This window comes from Vulpes lagopus, chromosome X (genome assembly GCF_018345385.1).
Source record: "Vulpes lagopus strain Blue_001 chromosome X, ASM1834538v1, whole genome shotgun sequence".
NCBI classification, from domain to species: Eukaryota; Metazoa; Chordata; class Mammalia; order Carnivora; family Canidae; genus Vulpes; species Vulpes lagopus.
The window spans coordinates 67,909,848-67,932,530 of record NC_054848.1 but is presented as its reverse complement, the minus strand read 5'-3'; the positions used below and the strand labels follow the sequence as shown (position 1 = coordinate 67,932,530).

The 22,683-nt window shown below is 38.4% G+C and overlaps 1 protein-coding gene across 1 annotated transcript in view; it reads right to left on the bottom strand.

Moving 5' to 3' along the window:
* KLHL4 (kelch like family member 4) overlaps positions 1-22,683 on the bottom strand; it is a 181,234-nt gene that overhangs the window by 86,925 nt on the left and 71,626 nt on the right. Inside the window, 3 exon segments of the mRNA XM_041741371.1 lie at positions 2,559-2,755; positions 5,969-6,105; positions 6,484-6,651. Of these exon segments, the coding sequence (XP_041597305.1) occupies positions 2,559-2,755; positions 5,969-6,105; positions 6,484-6,651 (502 nt within the window).

The following is a 22,683-nucleotide window of genomic DNA, read 5'->3' as shown; positions in this document are numbered from 1 at the left end:
TAATGGTAATTTAATATCCTCTGACTACTTTCTCTTGCCTCCCTACAGACAATATATAATATATATTTCACCTCACTGTCACTTGACTGAATACAGATAGTCTTATCCCATGGATGTTTTTAAAGAATTAACACATACAAACATGTTCAGTTAATTTATTATAATTACTGATAGAATTGACAAGGATTTTAAGTTAAGTTTAGTCAAGTTAAAGGATTGAATTTCAAATTGTTTTTAACCGAAATAGATATTTTTTGTTACAACATAAAATATCCATTCAGAATTGACTGATTTTGATAGTGCTTAAGCTCTTCTAGTTAACATTGGTATATTAATTAGTCTTGTCTTATTGAAAGTTATTTAACTTTCATTAGAAATCATAATGTATACAATTATAGAAACTTAAGTTCTAATATTACAAAAAGTCAGGACAAAGAAAGAAATACACTGATTTAACAATGAGCAGAAGCATGAATAGATATTTTTCCAAAGAATACCTACAGGTGGCCAACATACACATGAAAAGATGATCAACATCACACATCATCAGAAAAATACAAATGGGGCAACCCTGGTGTCTCAGTGGTTTAGCGCCAACTTTGGCCCAGGATGTGATCCTGGAGACCAGGGATCGAGTCCCGCATCAGGTGCCCTGCATGGAGCCTGTTTCTCCCTCTGCCTGTGTCTCTGCCTCTGTGTGTGTGTGTGTGTGTGTCATGAATAAATAAATACAATATTTTTTAAAAAGAAAAATACAAATGAAAACTACAATGAGATATCACTTGTCAGAATGGCTAAAACTAATAGCAGAAGAAACAAAAGATAATGGTGAGGATGTGGAAAAAGGGGAACTCTCTTACACTGTTAGGGGGAATGCAAACTGGTACAACCACTCTGGAAAAAAAGGATGGAAGTTACTCAAATAGTTAAAAATATAACAGCCCCACCATCCAGCAATTGCACTACTATGTATTTACCTAAAGAATACAAAATAAACCACATCTTCTTGTGGTTTATGTATACAATGGAATATTACTCAGCCATTAGAAATGACAAATACCCACCATTTGCTTCAACGTGGATGGAACTGGAGGGTATTATGCTGAGTGAAGTAAGTCAATCGGAGAAGGACAAACATTATATGTTCTCATTCATTTGGAGAATATAAATAATAGTGAAAGGGAATAGAAGGGAAGGGAGAAGAAGAAATGGGTAGGAAATATCAGAAAGGGAGACAGAACATAAAGACTCCTAACTCTGAGAAACGAACTAGGGGTAGTGGAAGGGGAGGAGGGCAGGGGGTGGGGGTGAATGGGTGACGGGCACTGAGGGGGGCACATGACGGGATGAGCACTGGGTGTTATTCTGTATGTTGGCAAATTGAACACTAATAAAAAATAAATTTATTATTAAAAAAATACAAAATAATAATTAGAAGGAATACATGCACCCTAAAGTTTATAGCAGCATTATCACAACTGCCAAAACATGGAGAGATCCCAAATGTCCATCAGCTGTTAAATGGATAAAGAATAAATTTATATATATATATATATATAAAACTCGATATGTATTATATATATATATATACACACAATGAAATATTACTCAGCCATCAAAAAGAATGAAATCTTGCCATTTGCAACAACGTGGATGAAGCTACAGTGATGTAACAGACTCTTGTTCTGTAGAGAACAAACTGATGATTACTAGAAAAGAGGTGGGTGGGGGATAGGTTAAATAAGTGATGAGGGTTAGGAGTGCACTTGCTGTGAAGAGCACCAGGTACTGCATGTATATGTTGAATCACTAAATTGTACACTTGAAACTGATAGTGCTCTGTATGCTAACTGAAATGTAAATAAAAACTTAAAAGAAATCAGGAATAATATATTTTCCTAATACTGTGGATTCAAATTGAAATATGTGCTTGGCTCAGCGGTTTAGTGCCTGCCTTCGGCCCAAGGCGTGATCCTGGAGTCCTGGAATTGAGTCCCACATCAGGCTCCCTGCATGGAGCCTGCTTCTCCCCTGCCTGTGTCTCTGCCTCTCTCTCTGTGGGTCTCAAATGAATAAATAAATAAAATCTTTTAAAAAAAGAAATATGTACTTATATGATTTATGTTTTGCAGTATTTTCATTTCTCCAAGCTTTGAGATTTAAGCACACTTTTCAATTTACAAAATGCGAAACATTGTTTTTCATTGTACTCATTGTTTGAGTACAGCTTGAATTATAAGAATAATTTATAAATAACTTGCACATAATGGATATTAGATAAAAATTTTGTCTGGTTCAAATTATATAATTATATAAATTTTTATTGGTCTTTAATTTTATACCAACATTAGAATCTTTACTTTGCAAAGGCTGTATATATATATATATATATATATATATATTATATATTATATAGTATATATACACACACTTATACATTATATATTGATATACACATATATGCACATGTACACATATATATTAGTAAAGAAATCAGTAAGTTAGCTATTGGGTTAGTATAACATTATTACAAGTTAATTTGAAGCAATTGATTTTACCATTGTGTAATTATGTGCCACACTTAAGAGCTCTGTACAACCCTGGGCATCTCCAAATGACCGAATCCCTAAACAGTTTGAAGGATGGAGCTGCTTTATGAGATAATTGGAGCAGACTTCAATGACTTGAGTCAGCTGCAAGAGACAAGCTGCAGCCAGCAAATTTTCAATAGTATCTTCTTTTAGCTGCAGGACACCTAGATGGTTTGAAAAAGTAAAGAATGATTATATGTCCAATAAAGTAAGACACAAATGTGCTCATTAGGTGAACTTTTCAATTTCTGTCATTACTAGGGCCATCTTTTCTAGGGCATAGCATTCACTATGGGAATACCTTTCAAGGTCGTCATATGCAAGGAAGTCCATAAAAACACTAATAAAATGGATGCAGGGAGCCAGGCTAGATTATCAAATGTAGCAAAGGAACAGTGAACACCATTATTGCAAAGAACAGTAATATGTTATTTGTCATCTTAGACCTGCCTCTAAATCTTATATCAAAAACTGTAAATACTATGACTCAGGGAGTATTATATCATATTGTGTAAGGACCATACAATTGCCCATACAGGTAACTATCATTTGTAGGGCAATAATTTTTTTGATAAATAAGTAGAGCACTAAGATTATATGTCTATATTTTTGTGTGTGTGTCTGCATTTATTAGCTGATAAGGATGAGTTTACTAAGGTATTATACCTGGAACTAACACCTGGCATTGTCTCAATTAAGAAAAATAATATTGCCAACAGTCCTCAAATAAATGTTTGTATGATCATTTTCTTAGATATAAAAAAGTGACTCTGTTTGAAAATATCTATGAAGAGATTTTTTTTATAATGAGATCAGAGCTATTTATTTCCTTTATATTGAGATATTATATATATACACACATATATATATAAATTTTCAGAGGAAGCATTGTTGATGACTTACTGCAAATGTTGTAAGTTATTTTCATAAGTTATATTCCTTTTTTGTTTTAGCCAACCTATATGTAATTTTAAAAAATGATATTTCATATGGGACACATATACTATAAACTATTTCCTTATATTTTTCCTTGTAAAATGTCTTAGTATGGATGCTATATGGTTTCATATGCATAAAGAAAAGAGAAATAGAGACTGTGATATGCTCTGTATTTGTTTCAACCTCTAAAATATGGTGCAAAAGGGTCTCATCCCTCAGCAGACTTTTTTGAGTTGTTTTTTTTTGTTTCTTTGTTTGTTTGTTTATTGTCATAGATTTTGATGAGAGACTGCTGCATGTATCTCATGAGACCCAGAGAAGTTATAGACTATTCTCAGATACATATCTAAAGATTCACCTGCTACAGACATTGAAATTTGGCCTGATTATTAAAAATAATATTCATTTTTTAATGAACAAAATCATAAAGCTCCTAGAAGAAAACAGTAAAAAAAATTCCTTGACATTTTTCTTGACAATTTATTGGATAATAAACCAAAAGACAGGCCACAAAAGCTAAAATAAACAAGTGGGACTACATCAATCTAAAAATCTTCTGCATAGAGAACGAAATATAGAATTTATTGAAAAGGCAATCTGCAGAATGAGAGAAAAATATTGCAAACCATATATCTGATAAGGGGCTAATATCTGAAATATATAAAGGACTCCTACAATTCAATAGCACAAAAGCAAATAATCCAATTAAAAAAGATCAAGTAACCTGGATAATATTTTTTTTTCCAAAGATAACATACAAATTACCAATAGGGATATGAAAAGGTGCTTAATATCACTAATTACCAGTGAAATGTAAATCAAAACGCATAGCTGTTAAGATGGCTATTATCAAAAAGATAAGGTATAACCAATGTTGGTGAGACTTTGGAGAAAAGGAAACCTTTATGCACTATTTGTGGGAATGTAAATTAATAAAGCTTTATGGAAAATAATATGGTCATTCCTGAAAAAAATAGAAAATAAAACTACCATATGATCCAGCAACCATAATTATTTATACAAAGAAATGAAATCAGGATTTTTAAGATGATTTTATTTATTTATTCATGAGAGACAGAGAGAGAGAGAAAGAGAGAGGCAGAGACATAGGCAGAAGGAGAAACAAGCTTCACGCAGGGAGCCCAATGCGGGACTCGATCCCAGGACCCCAGGATCACACCTTGAGCCAAAGGCAAACACTCAACCACTGGGCCACCCAGGAATTCCTATGAAATCAGTATCTTAAGAGATATCTGCACTTCCATATTTGTTGCAGTATTATTTACTATTATTATTTACTTATTATTTACTATTATTTATTTGCTAAGATATGGAAACAATCAAACAACCTAAATGTCCTTCAAAGGTTGAATGAATAAAGAAAATGTTTATACATTTTTTTCTCTGATTTCACAGAAATGGCAGGTACATTGGTGGTTGCTAGTGGCTGGGAGTGGGGAAATGGGGAGGTTTAGGTCAAAGAGTGTAAAGTTTCAGTTATAATAGTTCTGGTGATCTAACATATAGTATGCTGTGTTTAGTTAATAACATGGTATTGGGTACTGTATACTTGAAACTTGTTGAGATATATCTTAAGCGTTTTCACCACAAAAGGAAATTAACTATTTGAGATAATGTACATTATTATCTTCATCTTTGTAAACATTCCACTTATATATGCATAGCAAATTATCACATAGTATACTTTAAAATATATATTTGTCAATTGTCCCTCAAGACAGTTGGAATAGATAAATACTTCTAATCCCCTAAACTTATCTTGTTACCTTTGCCTTATAGTTTGAGTAAATATGACTTTATTATTTCAAAAGAAGAGACAAAGTCTTTAATATAGACATGGAATACTACACTTCTAGTTTTACAAATGAGAATGGGGGCCATATGTGGCTCAGCTCGTTAAGCATCCAACTCTTGATTTCAGATCAGGTCATGATTGCTGGGTCTTGAGATAAAGCCCTGCATGGGATTCTGTGCACTGAGCATGGAGTTTGCTTGAGATTCTCTCTCCTTCTCCTTCTGCCCCTCCTCCCGCTTGCACACACTTTCTTTCTAACTAACTAACTAACTAACTAATAAATAAATAAATAAATAAATAAATAAATAAATAAATAAATAAATCTTTTTTAAAAATGGGAATGTACCCACACCATTCAGGAGAGAGACAGACATGTCCCTGTATTTTTGTGTTAAAATAGCTTTATTCTCTCATGGTCAAAAATTTTATGGCATATTATTCACCTCTTATTCTTTTATACTACTGAATTTAGATTTTGATTCTGCTCCTTACTACCTTGGGAAAATTACTTAACTAGTTGATCCTTCAATTTTCTCATTTCTAGAGTAGGAATAATAATAATGTAGATTATCTAATATAGGGCATTTGTGATGATTGATTGACTTAATACATTTCACTTTACCTGTGTAAGCATACTGCACCAAGGAATTAAGTGCATTAGGATCAATTCCTTCCATCCTGACCTCTTCTTGTTTGGCTTCAAGCACATCATTAGTAAACATTGCAGCGAAATAATCAGACACTGCGCTGAGAACCAACCTTGAAATAGGAATGTTTCATAGGAACTTAAGTTAGTCTGTAGTTTCATCAAAAACATGAAATACAATCAGTAAGTTTGTAACACTGCTGAGTTTGTTATCCGCATAAATTTTTCACAGTAAAGTGTAGTGAAATTTGAAAGGTAAATTAAGTAAGTTGATTTTCTTTTGAGGATTTGTGCTGTTTTAAATCAATTTCTCTAAAGTTTGGTTCTTCTAAATATCACGCAGGGAAATAGAACATATATACTAATACTTTTTCAATGTAGGAAGATAAAAATATATTTTCTTCAGTGTTCTAATTTGTTTTCAAAGGACCAATTCATTCTCATTCACGTGCTATATTCACAAAATGATCTGTCTGCATAAGGATGCTTACCGATGGGCTGGGATTCGGAGGTGTCCAGCAATAAGTAATACATCACACAGCTGTTCCTCTTTCAGGTAGTTCTCCATTTTGTGAAGAGTTTGCTCTGTGTGGTTTACAGCATGGAACTGCTCCTCGGACCTGCTGACATTCATAGCTTCAGGATTTTGTGTATCCAATCTGAAAGGGGAGTAAGAGGGAGAATATGATTTGCTGAGTGTGAAAATGTCCAGCAGAAATTTGGGCACATCAAATTCTAAAAGAAATATACTGGGTTAAAGTAAAATTTAAATTTGCCCTCTAATCTTAAATATTTCAGTATGATTACTGTCTAGCTTCCCATTAAAATGAAATGTGATGGTTCATATTTATACTTAGAATGGAATCATAAATGTGTATAGTACCATTGCAGGACTAGTGGTAATTTTTACATGCATAAACATAAACTTAAATATGCCAGCCTCTTTTTTTGATTTTTATTGGTACCACAGTTATGTAATTAGGCATAAAATTGTAGGGATGATTCAAAAACTTTTCAAATTTGATTATGTCCTGAAGCTTCTCCATGGGATACTCATTATACATCAGAAATATTTCCTAAAGAATTTCAAACTTGAGTTCATAACATTCTTTACAAGGTCAGTGCCGTCAAGAAAATATACAATTTCCATATTTTATATATTTTTTCCAGATTTATTGAGACATAATTAACACATAACATTGTGTGAGTTTAAGGTGTACAGTGTAATGATTTCATACATGTATAGATTGTGAAATTATTACCATGATAAGGTTAGTAAACACGTCTGTCACTTCACAGAGTTACCATTTTTAATGAGTGTGGTGAGAACATTTAAGATCTAGGGTCTTATCAACTTTCAAGTATACAATACAGTATTGTTAACAATAGTCACAAGGCTGTATATTAGATCTCCAGAGCTTATTCATGTTTTTTTCCCAGACCAATGGATTTTATTTTATTTCTTTCCTATTTTAATTTAAATTCAATTAACCAACATATAGTAGTACATCATTAGTTTCAGATGTAGAGTTTAGTAATTCATCAGTTGCATATAACACCCAGTGCTTATCAACATACCCTCCTTAATACCCATCATCCAATTACCCCATACCCCTGCCCACCTCCCCTCCAGCAACCCTCAGTGTGTTGCCTATAGTTAAGAGTCTCTCATGGTTTTTCTCCCTCTCTGATGAATTCCCATTTAGTTTTCCCTCTCTTCCCCTATGATCCTCTGTACTGTTTCTTATATTCCACATATAAGTAAAACCATATGAGAATTGTCTTTCTCTGACCACTTTCACTCAGCATAATACCCTCCAGTTCCATCCACGTTGATGTGGATAGTAGGCATTCATCCTTTCTAATGGCTGAATAATATTCCATTGTGTATATATATGCCACATCTTCTTTATCCATTCATCTATTGATGGAAATCTTGGCTCTTTCATCTTCTAACTGGAAGCTTGTACCACTTGACTATTTAGGCAAATATGATGACTCGAATTCACAATGATGCAAGTTGTCTTCATGTTTTCTCAGCATCACACAATGGTGAATTTAAATACTAACACAAGCATATAGAAGCTTATGATCAGTAGAAGATTAAATCCTTAATGGTTGGATGAACACAAATACTTTGCTTATGGTCTTTGTTTCTTTTAGGCATCATTTTACAATCATTAGTTTTAGGTTCCCCCACCCCCAATTCAGCCTGTGTTTCTCTGAAGACAATTGGGCCAGGGTGACGTTATTCTCTGTTTAATTTAAATAAATGATTCATCTCTGAATCTTCTTTTTTGTCTCTGAATCTTCTTAACCTCTAAAGACTCTTTGGGACATTCAGTCACAGTATTACACGGATAATTAGGTTGGCATGGTATGAATATCCTTAGAAATTGTCTGCTACAAAATGTGTTTGTTTTTGAAAGGAACAATACTTTTTCACCATAGGTTAAAAACATCCAGGTTCCCCTTAACTCAGTTACCATAATCTTTTCTCTGCTCAAATAATGGTTTGGTTTACATTGAGTCAATCAAATGTTCAATGTCAATGCCGTATTATCTTAGCATTCCTCATGTATATTCCATCATTTATTGCAGAGGAGCATATTCTAAAGCAGGAATATATTTTGGGAAGTTCTGGCCAGGAAATAATATTATTCTGTGAAATTTCTTCAGCCTAATTTGGTTAAGGACAAAAAAAATCATCTTTAATTATTAACTATTTGGGGATGTATTTACTTGGGCATGCAAATTTATTAGATATCTGCAGTATTTTTTATGATTAAAATACAGATTTTTAGAATCTAAAAATCCTATCAATATGAACCATGCATAATTTTGTTATGTTTCCAAATACAAAGGCAACTGCATCTTGTGTCTCATTAAGAAATAAGAAATTAGGGGCATCTTGGTTGCTCAGTGGTTGAGCATCTGCCTTCAGCTCAGGTCATGATCCCAAGGTCCTGGGATCAAGTCCCACATTGGGCTCCCTGCAGGGAGCCTGCTTCTCCTGCTGCCTAAATCTCTGCCTCTCTCTGTGTCTCTCATGAATAAATAAACAAAAATCTTTTTAGAAAATATTATAAAAAATAAGAAATTAATATTCAAAAAATTGGCTATATCAAACTATAGCATCCAAAATATAACATGCATAGTAACCAAAATTATAAAATATTAAAATCTGTTCTTGATCATCACCTAACCAGAATATAATAAAACAAGCCAAAAAAGCATACCAACAATTAAAACTAAACTTTTGAAAAACAACCCAATCTGAATAAGTTCCCAGAGCTCATAAACTACAATTCTCTTGTCTCAATTTTAGATACTGTAATGTCAGGTCAGATGTTATAATGGAAGCCAATGCATTAGAGAATGTTCTTCCCTTTTCATTATTGTATGGTATATAGATGGTGACAAGAGAGGCAGCATGCTGAAATGGAAAAAAAAAACACTAAAATACCTAGATTTAGTTCCTGCCCTTGTACATACAAGCTGAATGATCTTGGGCAACTCACTATATCTTTCTAAGCTTTAATTTTCTCCTACGAAATGGAGATAAAAATAATACTAATACCAATACTACCAAAAGTAATGCTTATGTCACAGGGTTCTTCAGATGATTATATGAGAAAATGTACATAAAAATTTCTGTACATTTTTGTAAATTTGTGATATAATCAGGTATATATGATTACAATAAGTTTTTATGACTTTAGGCTTTTATATGTAATGTTAGTGATAACCAAAAATGAAATATCTATAGAATATTCACAATTAAAAATGAGGAGGGAATTAAAACATTTTAATTCAAGAAAATCAACAAGTAGAAATAAAGGCAGTAATGGAACAAATGAAGAGGTTAGTACAAGATATATAGACTTTGGAATAGCAAAATGGCATTAAATAAGAAGTGAAGAAATCTGACTAAAGTATGGACTTTAGTCAATAATAATACAGAAAAAAATTTTCTGTAATCTTATGTTAAGTTCATCCTGACTACGAAGATGTAATTATTTCCATAAATATATTTAAAATGTTTTTATCTGGAATTGTTATTCATTACTTAATAGACTACAATTTTTAGAACAGTTATAGAATTGTAAAAAAATTGAGAAGTAGATAATTCTTTACTTGGGTGTCATAATTATGGAAGAGTGTACTGGTAGCAAATAGGTAGAGACCAAAGATACTAGTAAACAACATATAATGCATAAGACAGCGCTTGACAATAATTGTCCAGCCCAAAATGTCAATATTTCCAAATTTGAAACACTCTGGTCTACCTCTTAATCCTATAGTTAGCTTTTTAAACCTTTGAGAGCAGAGGCTATGTTTAAAAAAATTTAAAGGATGAACCTAATAAATATTTTGTACACAATGAACATGTAATCACTGATTTCGTATTTAAGCCTAATTTCAGTGACTAAATATCATACATTAAAGTTTTTTACTATGGCAAAGTGAATAAATTTATTGAGTTTTGAGAATGAGGAGGGATATTTGGACTATCATTACAAAGAACCATTATAACCAAAAAACTAATTTTTAAACCAAAATTTTTAGGTCAATTTCAGATTTACATAAAATTGATATGATAATAGAAATTTGCATATCCATATTCAGTTCCCACTATTATTAATATATTAATCAATATGATACTGCTTTGTAATTAATAAACCAACAATGGTACATTATTATTGACTAAAGTCCATACTTTAGTCAGATTTCTTCACTTCTTATTTAATGCCATTTTGCTATTCCAAAGTATATATATCTTGTACTAACTTCTTCATTTGCTCCATTACTGCCTTTATTTCTACTTAAATTGATTTTTTTGAATTGAAATGTTTTAATTCCCTCCTCATATTTAATTGCAAATATTCTATAGATATTTCATTTTTGGTTATCACTAACATTACATATAAAAGCCTAAAGGCAAAAATTTATTGTAATCAGATATACCTGATTATATGACATAGACAATGATTCAATTAAATAGAAAACCTATTCCATTACAACTTTGTTCATCCTTTTTTGTTATTGACATCACAAATTATATTTTTATCTACTGTGTACCCATTACCACAGATTTATATTCTTTTTTTATGGTTCAGATTCATAAATCCTATAGAAGAATAAAGAGTAGAGTTATGGAGAGTAGGGCAAGATGGCGGAGGAATAGAGGTCCTCAACTCCCCTGGCCCCACCAACTCACCTGGATTGCTTTCAGACCATCATGAAAACCTAAGGATTCGACCTGAGATTTATTTATTTATTTATTTATTTTTTTAATTAACTTTTATTGGTGTTTAATTTACCAACATACAGAAAAACACCCAGTGCTCATCCCGTCAAGTGTCCACCTCAGTGCCCGTCACCCATTCCCCTCCAACACCCGCCCTCCTCCCCTTCCACCACCCCTAGTTCGTTTCCCCGAGTTAGGAGTCTTTATGTTCTGTCTCCCTTCCTGATATTTCCCAACATTTCTTTTCCCTTCCTTTATATTCCCTTTCACTATTATTCATATTCCCCAAATGAATGAGAACATACACTGTTTGTCCTTCTCCGATTGACTTATTTCACTCAGCATAATACCCTCCAGTTCCATCCACGTTGAAGCAAATGGTGGGTATTTGTCGTTTCTAATTGCTGAGTAATATTCCATTGTATACATAAACCACATCTTCTTTATCCATTCATCTTTCGATGGACACCGAGGCTCCTTCCACAGTTTGGCTATTGTGGCCATTGCTGATAGAAACATCGGGGTGCAGGTGTCCCGACGTTTCATTGCATCTGAATCTTTGGGGTAAATCCCCAACAGTGCAATTGCTGGGTCGTAGGGCAGGTCTATTTTTAACTCTTTGAGGAACCTCCACACAGTTTTCCAGAGTGGCTGCACCAGTTCACATTCCCACCAACAGTGTAAGAGGGTTCCCTTTTCTCCGCATCCTCTCCAACATTTGTTGTTTCCTGCCTTGTTAATTTTCCCCATTCTCACTGGTGTGAGGTGGTATCTCATTGTGGTTTTGATTTGTATTTCCCTGATGGCAAGTGATGCAGAGCATTTTCTCATGTGCATGTTGGCCATGTCCATGTCTTCCTCTGTGAGGTTTCTCTTCATGTCTTTTGCCCATTTCATGATTGGATTGTTTGTTTCTTTGGTGTTGAGTTTAATAAGTTCTTTATAGATTTTGGAAACTAGCCCTTTATCTGATATGTCATTTGCAAATATCTTCTCCCATTCTGTAGGTTGTCTTTTAGTTTTGTTGACTGTATCCTTTGCTGTGCAAAAGCTTCTTATCTTGATGAAGTCCCAATAGTTCATTTTTGCTTTTGTTTCTTTTGCCTTCGTGGATGTATCTTGCAAGAAGTTACTGTGGCCAAGTTCAAAAAGGGTGTTGCCTGTGTTCTCCTCTAGGATTTTGATGGAATCTTGTCTCACATTTAGATCTCTCATCCATTTTGAGTTTATCTTTGTGTATGGTGAAAGAGAGTGGTCCAGTTTCATTCTTCTGCATGTGGATGTCCAATTTTCCCAGCACCATTTATTGAAGAGACTGTCTTTCTTCCAATGGATAGTCTTTCCTCCTTTATCGAATATTAGATGGCCGTACATTTCAGGGTCCACTTCTGGGTTCTCTATTCTGTTCCATTGATCTATGTGTCTGTTTTTGTGCCAGTACCACACTGTCTTGATGACCACAGCTTTGTAGTACAACCTGAAATCTGGCATTGTGATGCCCCCAGCTAAGGTTTTCTTTTTTAAAATTCCCCTGGCTATTCGGGGTCTTTTCTGATTCCACACAAATCTTAAAATAATTTGTTCTAACTCTCTGAAGAAAGTCCATGGTATTTTGATAGGGATTACATTAAACGTATAAATTGCCCTGGGTAACATTGACATTTTTACAATATTAATTCTGCCAATCCATGAGCATGGAATATTTTTCCATCTCTTTGTGTCTTCCTCAATTTCTTTCAGAAGTGTTCTATAGTTTTTAGGGTATAGATCTTTTACCTCTTTGGTTAGGTTTATTCCTAGGTATCTTATGCTTTTGGGTGCAATTGTAAATGGGATTGACTCCTTAATTTCTCTTTCTTCAGTCTCATTGTTAGTGTATAGAAATGCCATTGATTTCTGGGCATTGATTTTGTATCCTGCCACGCTACCAAATTGCTGTATGAGTTCTAGCAATCTGGGGGTGGAGGCTTTTGGGTTTTCTATGTAGAGTATCATGTCATCGGCGAAGAGGGAGAGTTTGACTTCTTCTTTGCCAATTTGAATGCCTTTAATGTCTTTTTGTTGTCTGATTGCTGAGGCGAGGACTTCCAGAACTATGTTGAACAGCAGTGGTGAGAGTGGACATCCCTGTCTTGTTCCTGATCTTAGGGGAAAGGCTCCCAGTGCTTCCCCATTGAGAATGATATTTGCTGTGGGCTTTTCGTAGATGGCTTTTAAGATGTCGAGGAAAGTTCCCTCTATCCCAACACTCTGAAGGGTTTTGATCAGGAATGGATGCTGTATTTTGTCAAATGCTTTCTCTGCATCTAATGAGAGTATCATATGGTTCTTGGTTTTTCTCTTGCTGATATGATGAATCACATTGATGGTTTTACGAGTGTTGAACCAGCCTTGTGTCCCGGGGATAAATCCTACTTGGTCATGGTGAATAATTTTCTTAATGTGTTGTTGGATCCTATTGGCTAGTATCTTGTTGAGAATTTTTGCATCCATGTTCATCAGGGATATTGGTCTGTAATTCTCCTTTTTGGTGGGGTCTTTGTCTGGTTTCGGAATTAAGGTGATGCTGGCCTCATAGAACGAATTTGGAAGTACTCCATCTCTTTCTATCTTTCCAAACAGCTTTAGTAGAATAGGTATGATTTCTTCTTTAAACGTTTGATAGAATTCCCCTGGGAAGCCATCTGGCCCTGGACTCTTGTGTCTTGGGAGGTTTTTGATGACTGCTTCAATTTCCTCCCTGGTTATTGGCCTGTTCAGGTTTTCTATTTCTTCCTGCTCCAGTTTTGGTAGTTTGTGGCTTTCCAGGAATGCGTCCATTTCTTCTAGATTTCCTAATTTATTGGCATACAGCTGTTCATAATATGTTTTTAAAATCGTTTGTATTTCCTTGGTGTTGGTAGTGATGTCCCCTTTCCCATTCATGATTTTATTAATTTGAGTCTTCTCTCTCTTCTTTTTAATAAGGTTGGCTAATGGTTTATCTATCTTATTAATTCTTTCAAAGAACCAACTCCTGGTTCTGTTGATCTGTTCCACAGTTCTTTTGGTCTCGATATCATTGAGTTCTGCTCGAATTTTAATTAACTCTCTTCTTCTGCTGGGGGTGGGGTCTATTTGTTGCTTTTTCTCTAGTTCCTTTATGTGTAAGGTGAGCTTTTGAATTTGAGATCTTTCCAGTTTTTGAATGTATGCTTGTATTGCGATGTATTTCCCCCTCAGGACTGCTTTTGCTGCATCCCAAAGATTTTGAACGGTTGTATCTTCATTTTCATTAGTTTCCATGAATCTTTTTAATTCTTCCTTAATTTCCTGGTTGACCTTTTCATCTTTTAGCAGGATGGTCCTTAACCTCCACGTGTTTGTGGTCCTTCCATATTTCTTGTTGTGATTAAGTTCTAATTTCAAGGCATTATGGTCTGAGAATATACAGGGGACTATCCCGATCTTTTGGTATCGGTTCAGACCCGATTTGTGACCCAGTATGTGGTCTATTCTGGAGAAAGTTCCATGTGCACTTGAGAAGAATGTGTATTCAGTTGAGTTTGGATGTAAAGTTCTGTAGATATCTGTGAAATCCATCTGGTCCAGTGTATCATTTAAAGCTCTCGTTTCTTTGGAGATATTGTGCTTAGAAGACCTATCCAGGGTAGAAAGAGCTAGATTGAAGTCACCAAGTATAAGTGTATTATTATCAAGGTATTTCTTGAGTTTGGTTATTAATTGGTTTAAATATTTGGCAGCTCCCACATTCGGGGCATATATATTGAGGAGTGTTAAGTCCTCTTGTTGGATAGATCCTTTGAGTATGAGATAGTGTCCCTCTTCATCTCTCACTATAGTCTTCGGGGTAAATTTTAATTTATCTGATATAAGGATGGCAACCCCTGCTTTCTTTTGAGGACCATTTGTTTTTTTTTTTTTTTTTTTTTTTTTTTTTTAATTAAATTTTATTGGTGTTTAATTTACCAACATACAGAAAAACACCCAGTGCTCATCCCGTCAAGTGTCCACCTCAGTGCCCGTCACCCATTCCCCTCCAACACCCGCCCTCCTCCCCTTCCACCACCCCTAGTTCGTTTCCCCGAGTTAGGAGTCTTTATGTTCTGTCTCCCTTCCTGATATTTCCCAACATTTCTTTTCCCTTCCTTTATATTCCCTTTCACTATTATTCATATTCCCCAAATGAATGAGAACATACACTGTTTGTCCTTCTCCGATTGACTTATTTCACTCAGCATAATACCCTCCAGTTCCATCCACGTTGAAGCAAATGGTGGGTATTTGTCGTTTCTAATTGCTGAGTAATATTCCATTGTATACATAAACCACATCTTCTTTATCCATTCATCTTTCGATGGACACCGAGGCTCCTTCCACAGTTTGGCTATTGTGGCCATTGCTGATAGAAACATGGGGGTGCAGGTGTCCCGACGTTTCATTGCATCTGAATCTTTGGGGTAAATCCCCAACAGTGCAATTGCTGGGTCGTAGGGCAGGTCTATTTTTAACTCTTTGAGGAACCTCCACACAGTTTTCCAGAGTGGCTGCACCAGTTCACATTCCCACCAACAGTGTAAGAGGGTTCCCTTTTCTCCGCATCCTCTCCAACATTTGTGGTTTCCTGCCTTGTTAATTTTCCCCATTCTCACTGGTGTGAGGTGGTATCTCATTGTGGTTTTGATTTGTATTTCCCTGATGGCAAGTGATGCAGAGCATTTTCTCATGTGCTTGTTGGCCATGTCCATGTCTTCCTCTGTGAGATTTCTCTTCATGTCTTTTGCCCATTTCATGATTGGATTGTTTGTTTCTTTGGTGTTGAGTTTAATAAGTTCTTTATAGATTTTGGAAACTAGCCCTTTATCTGATATGTCATTTGCAAATATCTTCTCCCATTCTGTAGGTTGTCTTTTAGTTTTGTTGACTGTATCCTTTGCTGTGCAAAAGCTTCTTATCTTGATGAAGTCCCAATAGTTCATTTTTGCTTTTGTTTCTTTTGCCTTCGTGGATGTATCTTGCAAGAAGTTACTGTGGCCAAGTTCAAAAAGGGTGTTGCCTGTGTTCTCCTCTAGGATTTTGATGGAATCTTGTCTCACATTTAGATCTCTCATCCATTTTGAGTTTATCTTTGTGTATGGTGAAAGAGAGTGGTCCAGTTTCATTCTTCTGCATGTGGATGTCCAATTTTCCCAGCACCATTTATTGAAGAGACTGTCTTTCTTCCAATGGATAGTCTTTCCTCCTTTATCGAATATTAGATGACCGTACATTTCAGGGTCCACTTCTGGGTTCTCTATTCTGTTCCATTGATCTATGTGTCTGTTTTTGTGCCAGTACCACACTGTCTTGATGACCACAGCTTTGTAATACAACCTGAAATCTGGCATTGTGATGCCCCCAGCTAAGGTTTTCTTTTTTAAAATTCCCCTGGCTATTCGGGGTCTTTTCTGATTCCACACAAATCTTAAAATAATTTGTTCTAACTCTCTGAAGAAAGTCCATGGTATTTTGATAGGGATTGCATTAAATGTATAAATTGCCCTGGGTAACATTGACATTTTTACAATATTAATTCTGCCAATCCATGAGCATGGAATATTTTTCCATCTCTTTGTGTCTTTTTTGAGGACCATTTGAATGGTAAATGGTTCTCCAACCTTTTATTTTCAGGTTGTAGGTGTCCTTCTGTCTAAAATGAGTCTCTTGTAGACAGCAAATAGATGGGTCCTGCTTTTTTATCCAGTCTGAAACCCTGCGCCTTTTGATGGGGTCATTAAGCCCGTTCACATTCAGAGTTACTATTGATAGATATGAGTTTAGTGTCATCATATCTATTCAGTCCTTGTTTTTGTGGATTGTTCCACTGAACTTCTTCTTAAAGGGGAATTTTAAGAGTCCCCCTTAAAATTTCTTGCAGAGCTGGTTTGGAGGTTACATATTCTTTCAGTTCCTGCCTGTCTTGGAAGCTCTTTATCTCTCCTTCCATTTTGAATGAAAGCCTTGCGGGGTAAAGTATTCTTGGTTGCATGTTCTTTTCATTTAGGACCCTGAATATATCCTGCCAGCCCTTTCTGGCCTGCCAGGTCTCTGTGGAGAGGTCTGCTGTTACCCTAATATTCCTCCCCATAAAAGTCAGGGACTTTTTTTCTCTTGCTGCTTTAAGGATCTTCTCCTTATCTTTGGAATTTGCAAGCTTCACTATTAAATGTCGAGGTGTTGAACGGTTTTTGTTGATTTTAGGGGGGGATCTCTCTATTTCCTGGATCTGAATGCCTGTTTCCCTTCCCAGATTCGGAAAGTTTTCAGCTAGGATTTGTTCAAATACATATTCTGGCCCTCTGTCCCTTTCCGCGCCCTCGGGAACCCCAATTAAACGTAGGTTTTTCTTCCTCAGGCTATCATTTATTTCCCTTAATCTATCCTCATGGTCTTTTAATTGCCTGTCTCTTTTTTCCTCAGTTTCCCTCTTTGCCATCAACTTGTCTTCTATGTCACTCACTCGTTCTTCCACCTCGTCAAGCCTCGTCGTTAGGACTTCTAGCTTGGATTGCATCTCATTTAATTGATTTTTAATTTCTGCCTGATTAGATCTAAATTCTGCAGTCATGAAGTCTCTTGAGTCCTTTATGGTTTTTTCTAGAGCCACCAGTAGCTGTAAAATAGTGCTTCTGAATTGGCTTTCTGACATTGAATTGTAATCCATATTTTGTAACTCTGTGGGAGAGTGGGCTGTTTCTGATTCTTTTTTTTGAGGGGTTTTCCTTCTAGTCATTTTGCTCAGTGCAGAGTGGCCAAAAACAAGTTGTATTGGGAAAAGGAGAAAAAGAGAGAGAAGGAAAGAAAAGAGAAAAAGAAAAAAGAGAAAGAAGAAAAAAATAGGGGAAAAAGAGAAGAAAAAGAAAGAAAAAGAAAGAAAGGAGAAAAAAGAAAAAAGGGGGGGTGGGGGAAGCAATCAGAAATCAAGAAGAAAGAGAGAAAAAAAAAGCACAAAAAAAAAAAAAACCAAAAACAAAAACAAAAAAACAAAAAACAAAAAAAAACCACGGGGGAGTATCTTCCGATTCTGTGTAGTTTAAGTCCCTTGACTTCCCTTGGAACTGGTCCGTCTCGCTGGTCTTCTGGGGGAGGGGCCTGCTGTGCTGATTCTCAGGTGTTGGCACTTGGGGGAGCTGCTCTGCCCCTGCCTGGTGCAGGGCTCGGTGGGGGTTGTTGACCCCGTGAGGCCCCGGGAGGAAGCCACAGTGGCGGGGGCAGCTCTGGGACCCTGGATCCAGCCCCCGCAGTAGCTCCGGGGCTCTCCTTCTGCAGGGCCTGGGGGCTCCGGGGCGGGGCCGCTGATCTGCTCAGTTCCAGGCAGGAGCGTCCTTGCTGTCCTGGGCCCTCCCGGCCTCTGCCTGTCCCGGGCGAGGCCGGATCCTGGGCTGTGTCCCGGCGCCCTGTGCTCCGGGGCCTGCGCTGTTGGATTCGCGCTCCCGGCGGTGCAGCCCCCTCCGCGGAGCCGCCGCCCGAGCCTCTCCGAGCTGTTCCCGGAGCCGCGCAGCCCCCTCCGCGCGGAGCTTCTTCCTCTGCGGGAGCCGCCGCCGCTGAGCTGTTCCTGGAGCCGCGCAGCCCCCTCCGCGGAGCCGCCGCCCGAGCCCCTCCGAGCTGCTCCCGGAGCCCCGCAGCCCCCTCCGCGCGGAGCTTCTTCCTCCGCCCGAGCCGCCGCCGCTGAGCTGTTCCCGGAGCCCCGCAGCCCCCTCCGCGGAGCCGCCGCCCGAGCCCCTCCGAGCTGCTCCCGGAGCCCCGCAGCCCCCTCCGCGGAGCCGCCGCCCGAGCCCCTCCGAGCTGCTCCGGGTCCCGCCGAGCGCTGCAGCCCTTAGGGAGCTCGGCGCATCTCCCGGGGCGCAGTTCCTCTGTTACTGTCCCAGGGAGCCCGAGGGCGTCCCCGCCTTTCTGGGGATCCTGCTCCAATTCCCGGGGAGCCCCTTTCCGCGGGGAAGGTCGGTGCAGCTCCTGCTCCTCCGGGACGGGGCTCTCCTGTCCTGGGCACACTCGCCCCGGCCTCAGCCCGGCTCCTCGCGGGCCCCTCCCCCTTGGAGGCCTTTTGTGTCTTTATTTCTTTTTCCCCGTCTTCCTACCTTGATAGAAGCGCGAACTCTTCTCACTGTAGCGTTCCAGCTGGTCTCTCTTTAAATCTCAGGCCGAATTCGTAGGTTTTCAGGATGATTGGATGGTTTTCTAGGTAATTTGCTGAGGACAGGTGACCTGGAGACCCTACTCCTCCGCCATCTTGCCCCTCCCCCCTCGACCTGAGATTTAAAGAGAGAACAGCTGGGACACTACAGAGAAAAGGATTTTCGCTTGGAGCAAGGTAGGAAGGTGGAAAAAAAATAAAAATGAATCAAGTGGGGGAGAGGCCCCATGAGAAGCCAGGCTAAAGCCTGCAGCTAAAGCCTGCAGCTAAAGCCTCCAGGACAGGAAAACCCAGCCCCAGAGAAGCAGGAACTTTAAAAAATATGCACCAGATTCTTCCCAGACAGAAAGGCAGGGAAATCTAGCAGAACACCAGGAGGGGCAGTGGAGCCTCCAGTTTCCCGGAGTCACTAATAGAGGAAGTGCACCCTGGGGTAAAGCACGCCACAGTCTGTGGGCCGATCTCAGTAAAGGGCTGAAGTGCATGCCTGGGGGGTAGCCAGGAGGAGCCGGTGGGTCAGGTGGGGGCTCCGGATGGAGGGGTCTGTGCCCTGCTGCCTTCAGGAGCTGCGTGCCCTAGGAGTGCGATTCCAGCAGCACAGGCCCCAGATCCCAGGGCACCAAGCAGACGTAGGCCACTATACTGCACTTCCCTCGGGACAGGCAGAGGTGGGGAGGGCACAGGACAGCGAGGACTCACCTGCCGCAAGGCACCTCCAAGCTGTGCAGACCAGTGCCCTCCCCCACACTGCTGGCCCTGGAGCATCCAGGCCAGTGCAGACTGCGAGATTGCATTAGTTACTGCGGGGAGCTGACTCCAGAGCTGGAGACGTGGCCACTGCCAGTGTTCTTGTTCTTCTTTGTTTCACCCTGTACCTGGGAGAGGCGCGGCTGCCAGGAAACAGAGGCCTCACAGATAAACAGCTCTCACTGAGCCTGGCACCCACCAGGGAACAGAGCAGCTCTCCCAGGTACACACACCTGAGAATCAGCACAGCAGGCCCCTTCCCCAGAAGACAAGCTGGAAGGACAGAGGAAGAGCAAGCTCTTGAACAAGCATCACTGGAAAGCTCAAGGGGAAGTCAAGGGATTTACGGTATATAGAACCAGAGGATACTGCTCCTATTTTTATTTTATTTTCTTTCTTTTTCCAGTACAACTTGTGTTTTTTTTAAGATTTATTTATTTATTTATTCAGAGAGAGAGAGAGGCAGAGACACAGGCAGAGGGAGAAGTAGGCTCCATGCAGGAAGCCAGATGCAGTCCTGATCCCAGGTCCCCAGGATCACACCCCAGGCTGCAAGTGGTGATAAACCGCTGAGCAACCGGGGCTGCCCCATCCAGTACAACTTGTTTTATATCAGACTGTAAATTTCCAATTTTTTTCTTTTCCCACCTTAACTACAATATTTACCACCTCTTCACTTATAAGATTCCTCCTTTTTGACTTTCATATTTCTACAATTATAGGACCTAGGTATATGTTCCACTTCTAGATGCCCCTCAACATACTCAACTTAATTTGGGGAGATATAAGAGATATGTTGTTTTGTTTGGTTTTGTGTTTTTTGTTTCCACTGACTCATTTTGTTCTACAATGGCGGAAGTTAATACCTTCTAAAACACCAACCAGAACCAAGTGGTACACCATGCTGGTTCATTTTGTGAGATACCTCATTCCCATTCAGCCCCCCTCTTTTATCTCATTTATGTTGTGGTGGTCAATGTTTGGGGGCTTCGACAAGTATTCCTGCTTTATATAAATTTAGGGCTGAGCATCTTCTAATATAAAGAAATTAATATACTCAGAAAAAAGAGGATCACCCTCTTGAACTCCTCAGGTAGACCACGTTCTCCCTCCACTACAACTTTGTCACCACCACCATCTCCTAGTCACCCCCCTTTTTTTCTTCTGTTTTTTCCCCTTCATTCTTGGGATTCCTAGCCTTTTACTTTTTACTACTTTTTCCAAAAAAATTTTTTCACTTTAGTGGTCCTTTTCTTTTATTTCATTCTGATCTTTGTTTTCAATTTCTGGTCTCTGACCTTGGCAGAATCATCTAGGGTGAAATTTACTTAGGTCATGGTTGACATTCTTGACTCAGCCCACTCATAGAGCCACTCTGCACTGAGCAAAATGACTAGAAAGAAGAACTCACCACAAAAGAAAGAATCAGAAACAGTACTCTCTGCCACAGAGTTACAGAATTTGGATTGCAATCCGATGGCAAAAAGTCAATTTAGAAGCACAATATAAAGCTACTGGTGGCTCTGGAAAAAAAGCATGAAGAAATCAACAGACTTCATGATGGCAGAATTTAGATCTAATCAAGCTGAAACTAAAAATCAATTAAATGAGATGCAATCCAAACTGGAGGTCCTAACAACAAGGGTTAATGATGTAGAAGAACAAGTGAGTGACATAGAAGACAAGTTGATGGCAAGGAAGGAAGCTAAGGAAAAAAGAGAAAAACAAAAGACCATGAGGAAAAGTTAAGGGAAATAAATGATAGCCCCAGAAGGAAAAATCTACGTATAATGGAATTCCAGATAACGCTGAGAGGCACAGAGGGCCATAAAGCATATTTGAATGAATCATAGCTGAGAACCTCCTAATTTGGGGAGGAAAACAGGCATTCAGATCCATGAAATAGAGAGGTCCCCTCCCCAAAATCAATAAAAACCGTTCAACAACTCGACATTTAATAATGAAACTTGCAAAATCCAAAGGTAAAGAGAAAATCCTTAAAGCAACAAGAGACAAGAGATCCCTAAATTATATGCAGAGAAATATTAGAATAACAGCAGCCCTCTCCACAGAGACCTGGCAGGCCAGAAAGGGCTGGCATGATATATTCAGGGTCTTAAATGAGAAGAACATGCAGCCAAGAATACTTTATCCAGCAAGGCTCTCATTCAGAATAGAAGGAGAGATAAAGAGCTTCCAGGATAGGCAGAAACTGAAAGAGTATGTGACTACCAAGCAAGCTCTGTTAGAAATATTAAGGGGTACCCTGTAAAAGAAAGAGGAAGCCCGGGATCCCTGGGTGGCGCAGCGGTTTGGCGCCTGCCTTTGGTCCAGGGCGCGATCCTGGAGACCCGGGATCGAATCCCACGTCAGGCTCCCGGTGCATGGAGCCTGCTTCTTCCTCCGCCTGTGTCTCTGCCTCTCTCTCTCTCTCTGTGACTATCATAAATAAATAAAAAAAAAATTAAAAAAAAAATGAGTTTAAAAAAAAAAAAAAAAGAAAGAGGAAGCCCAAATAAA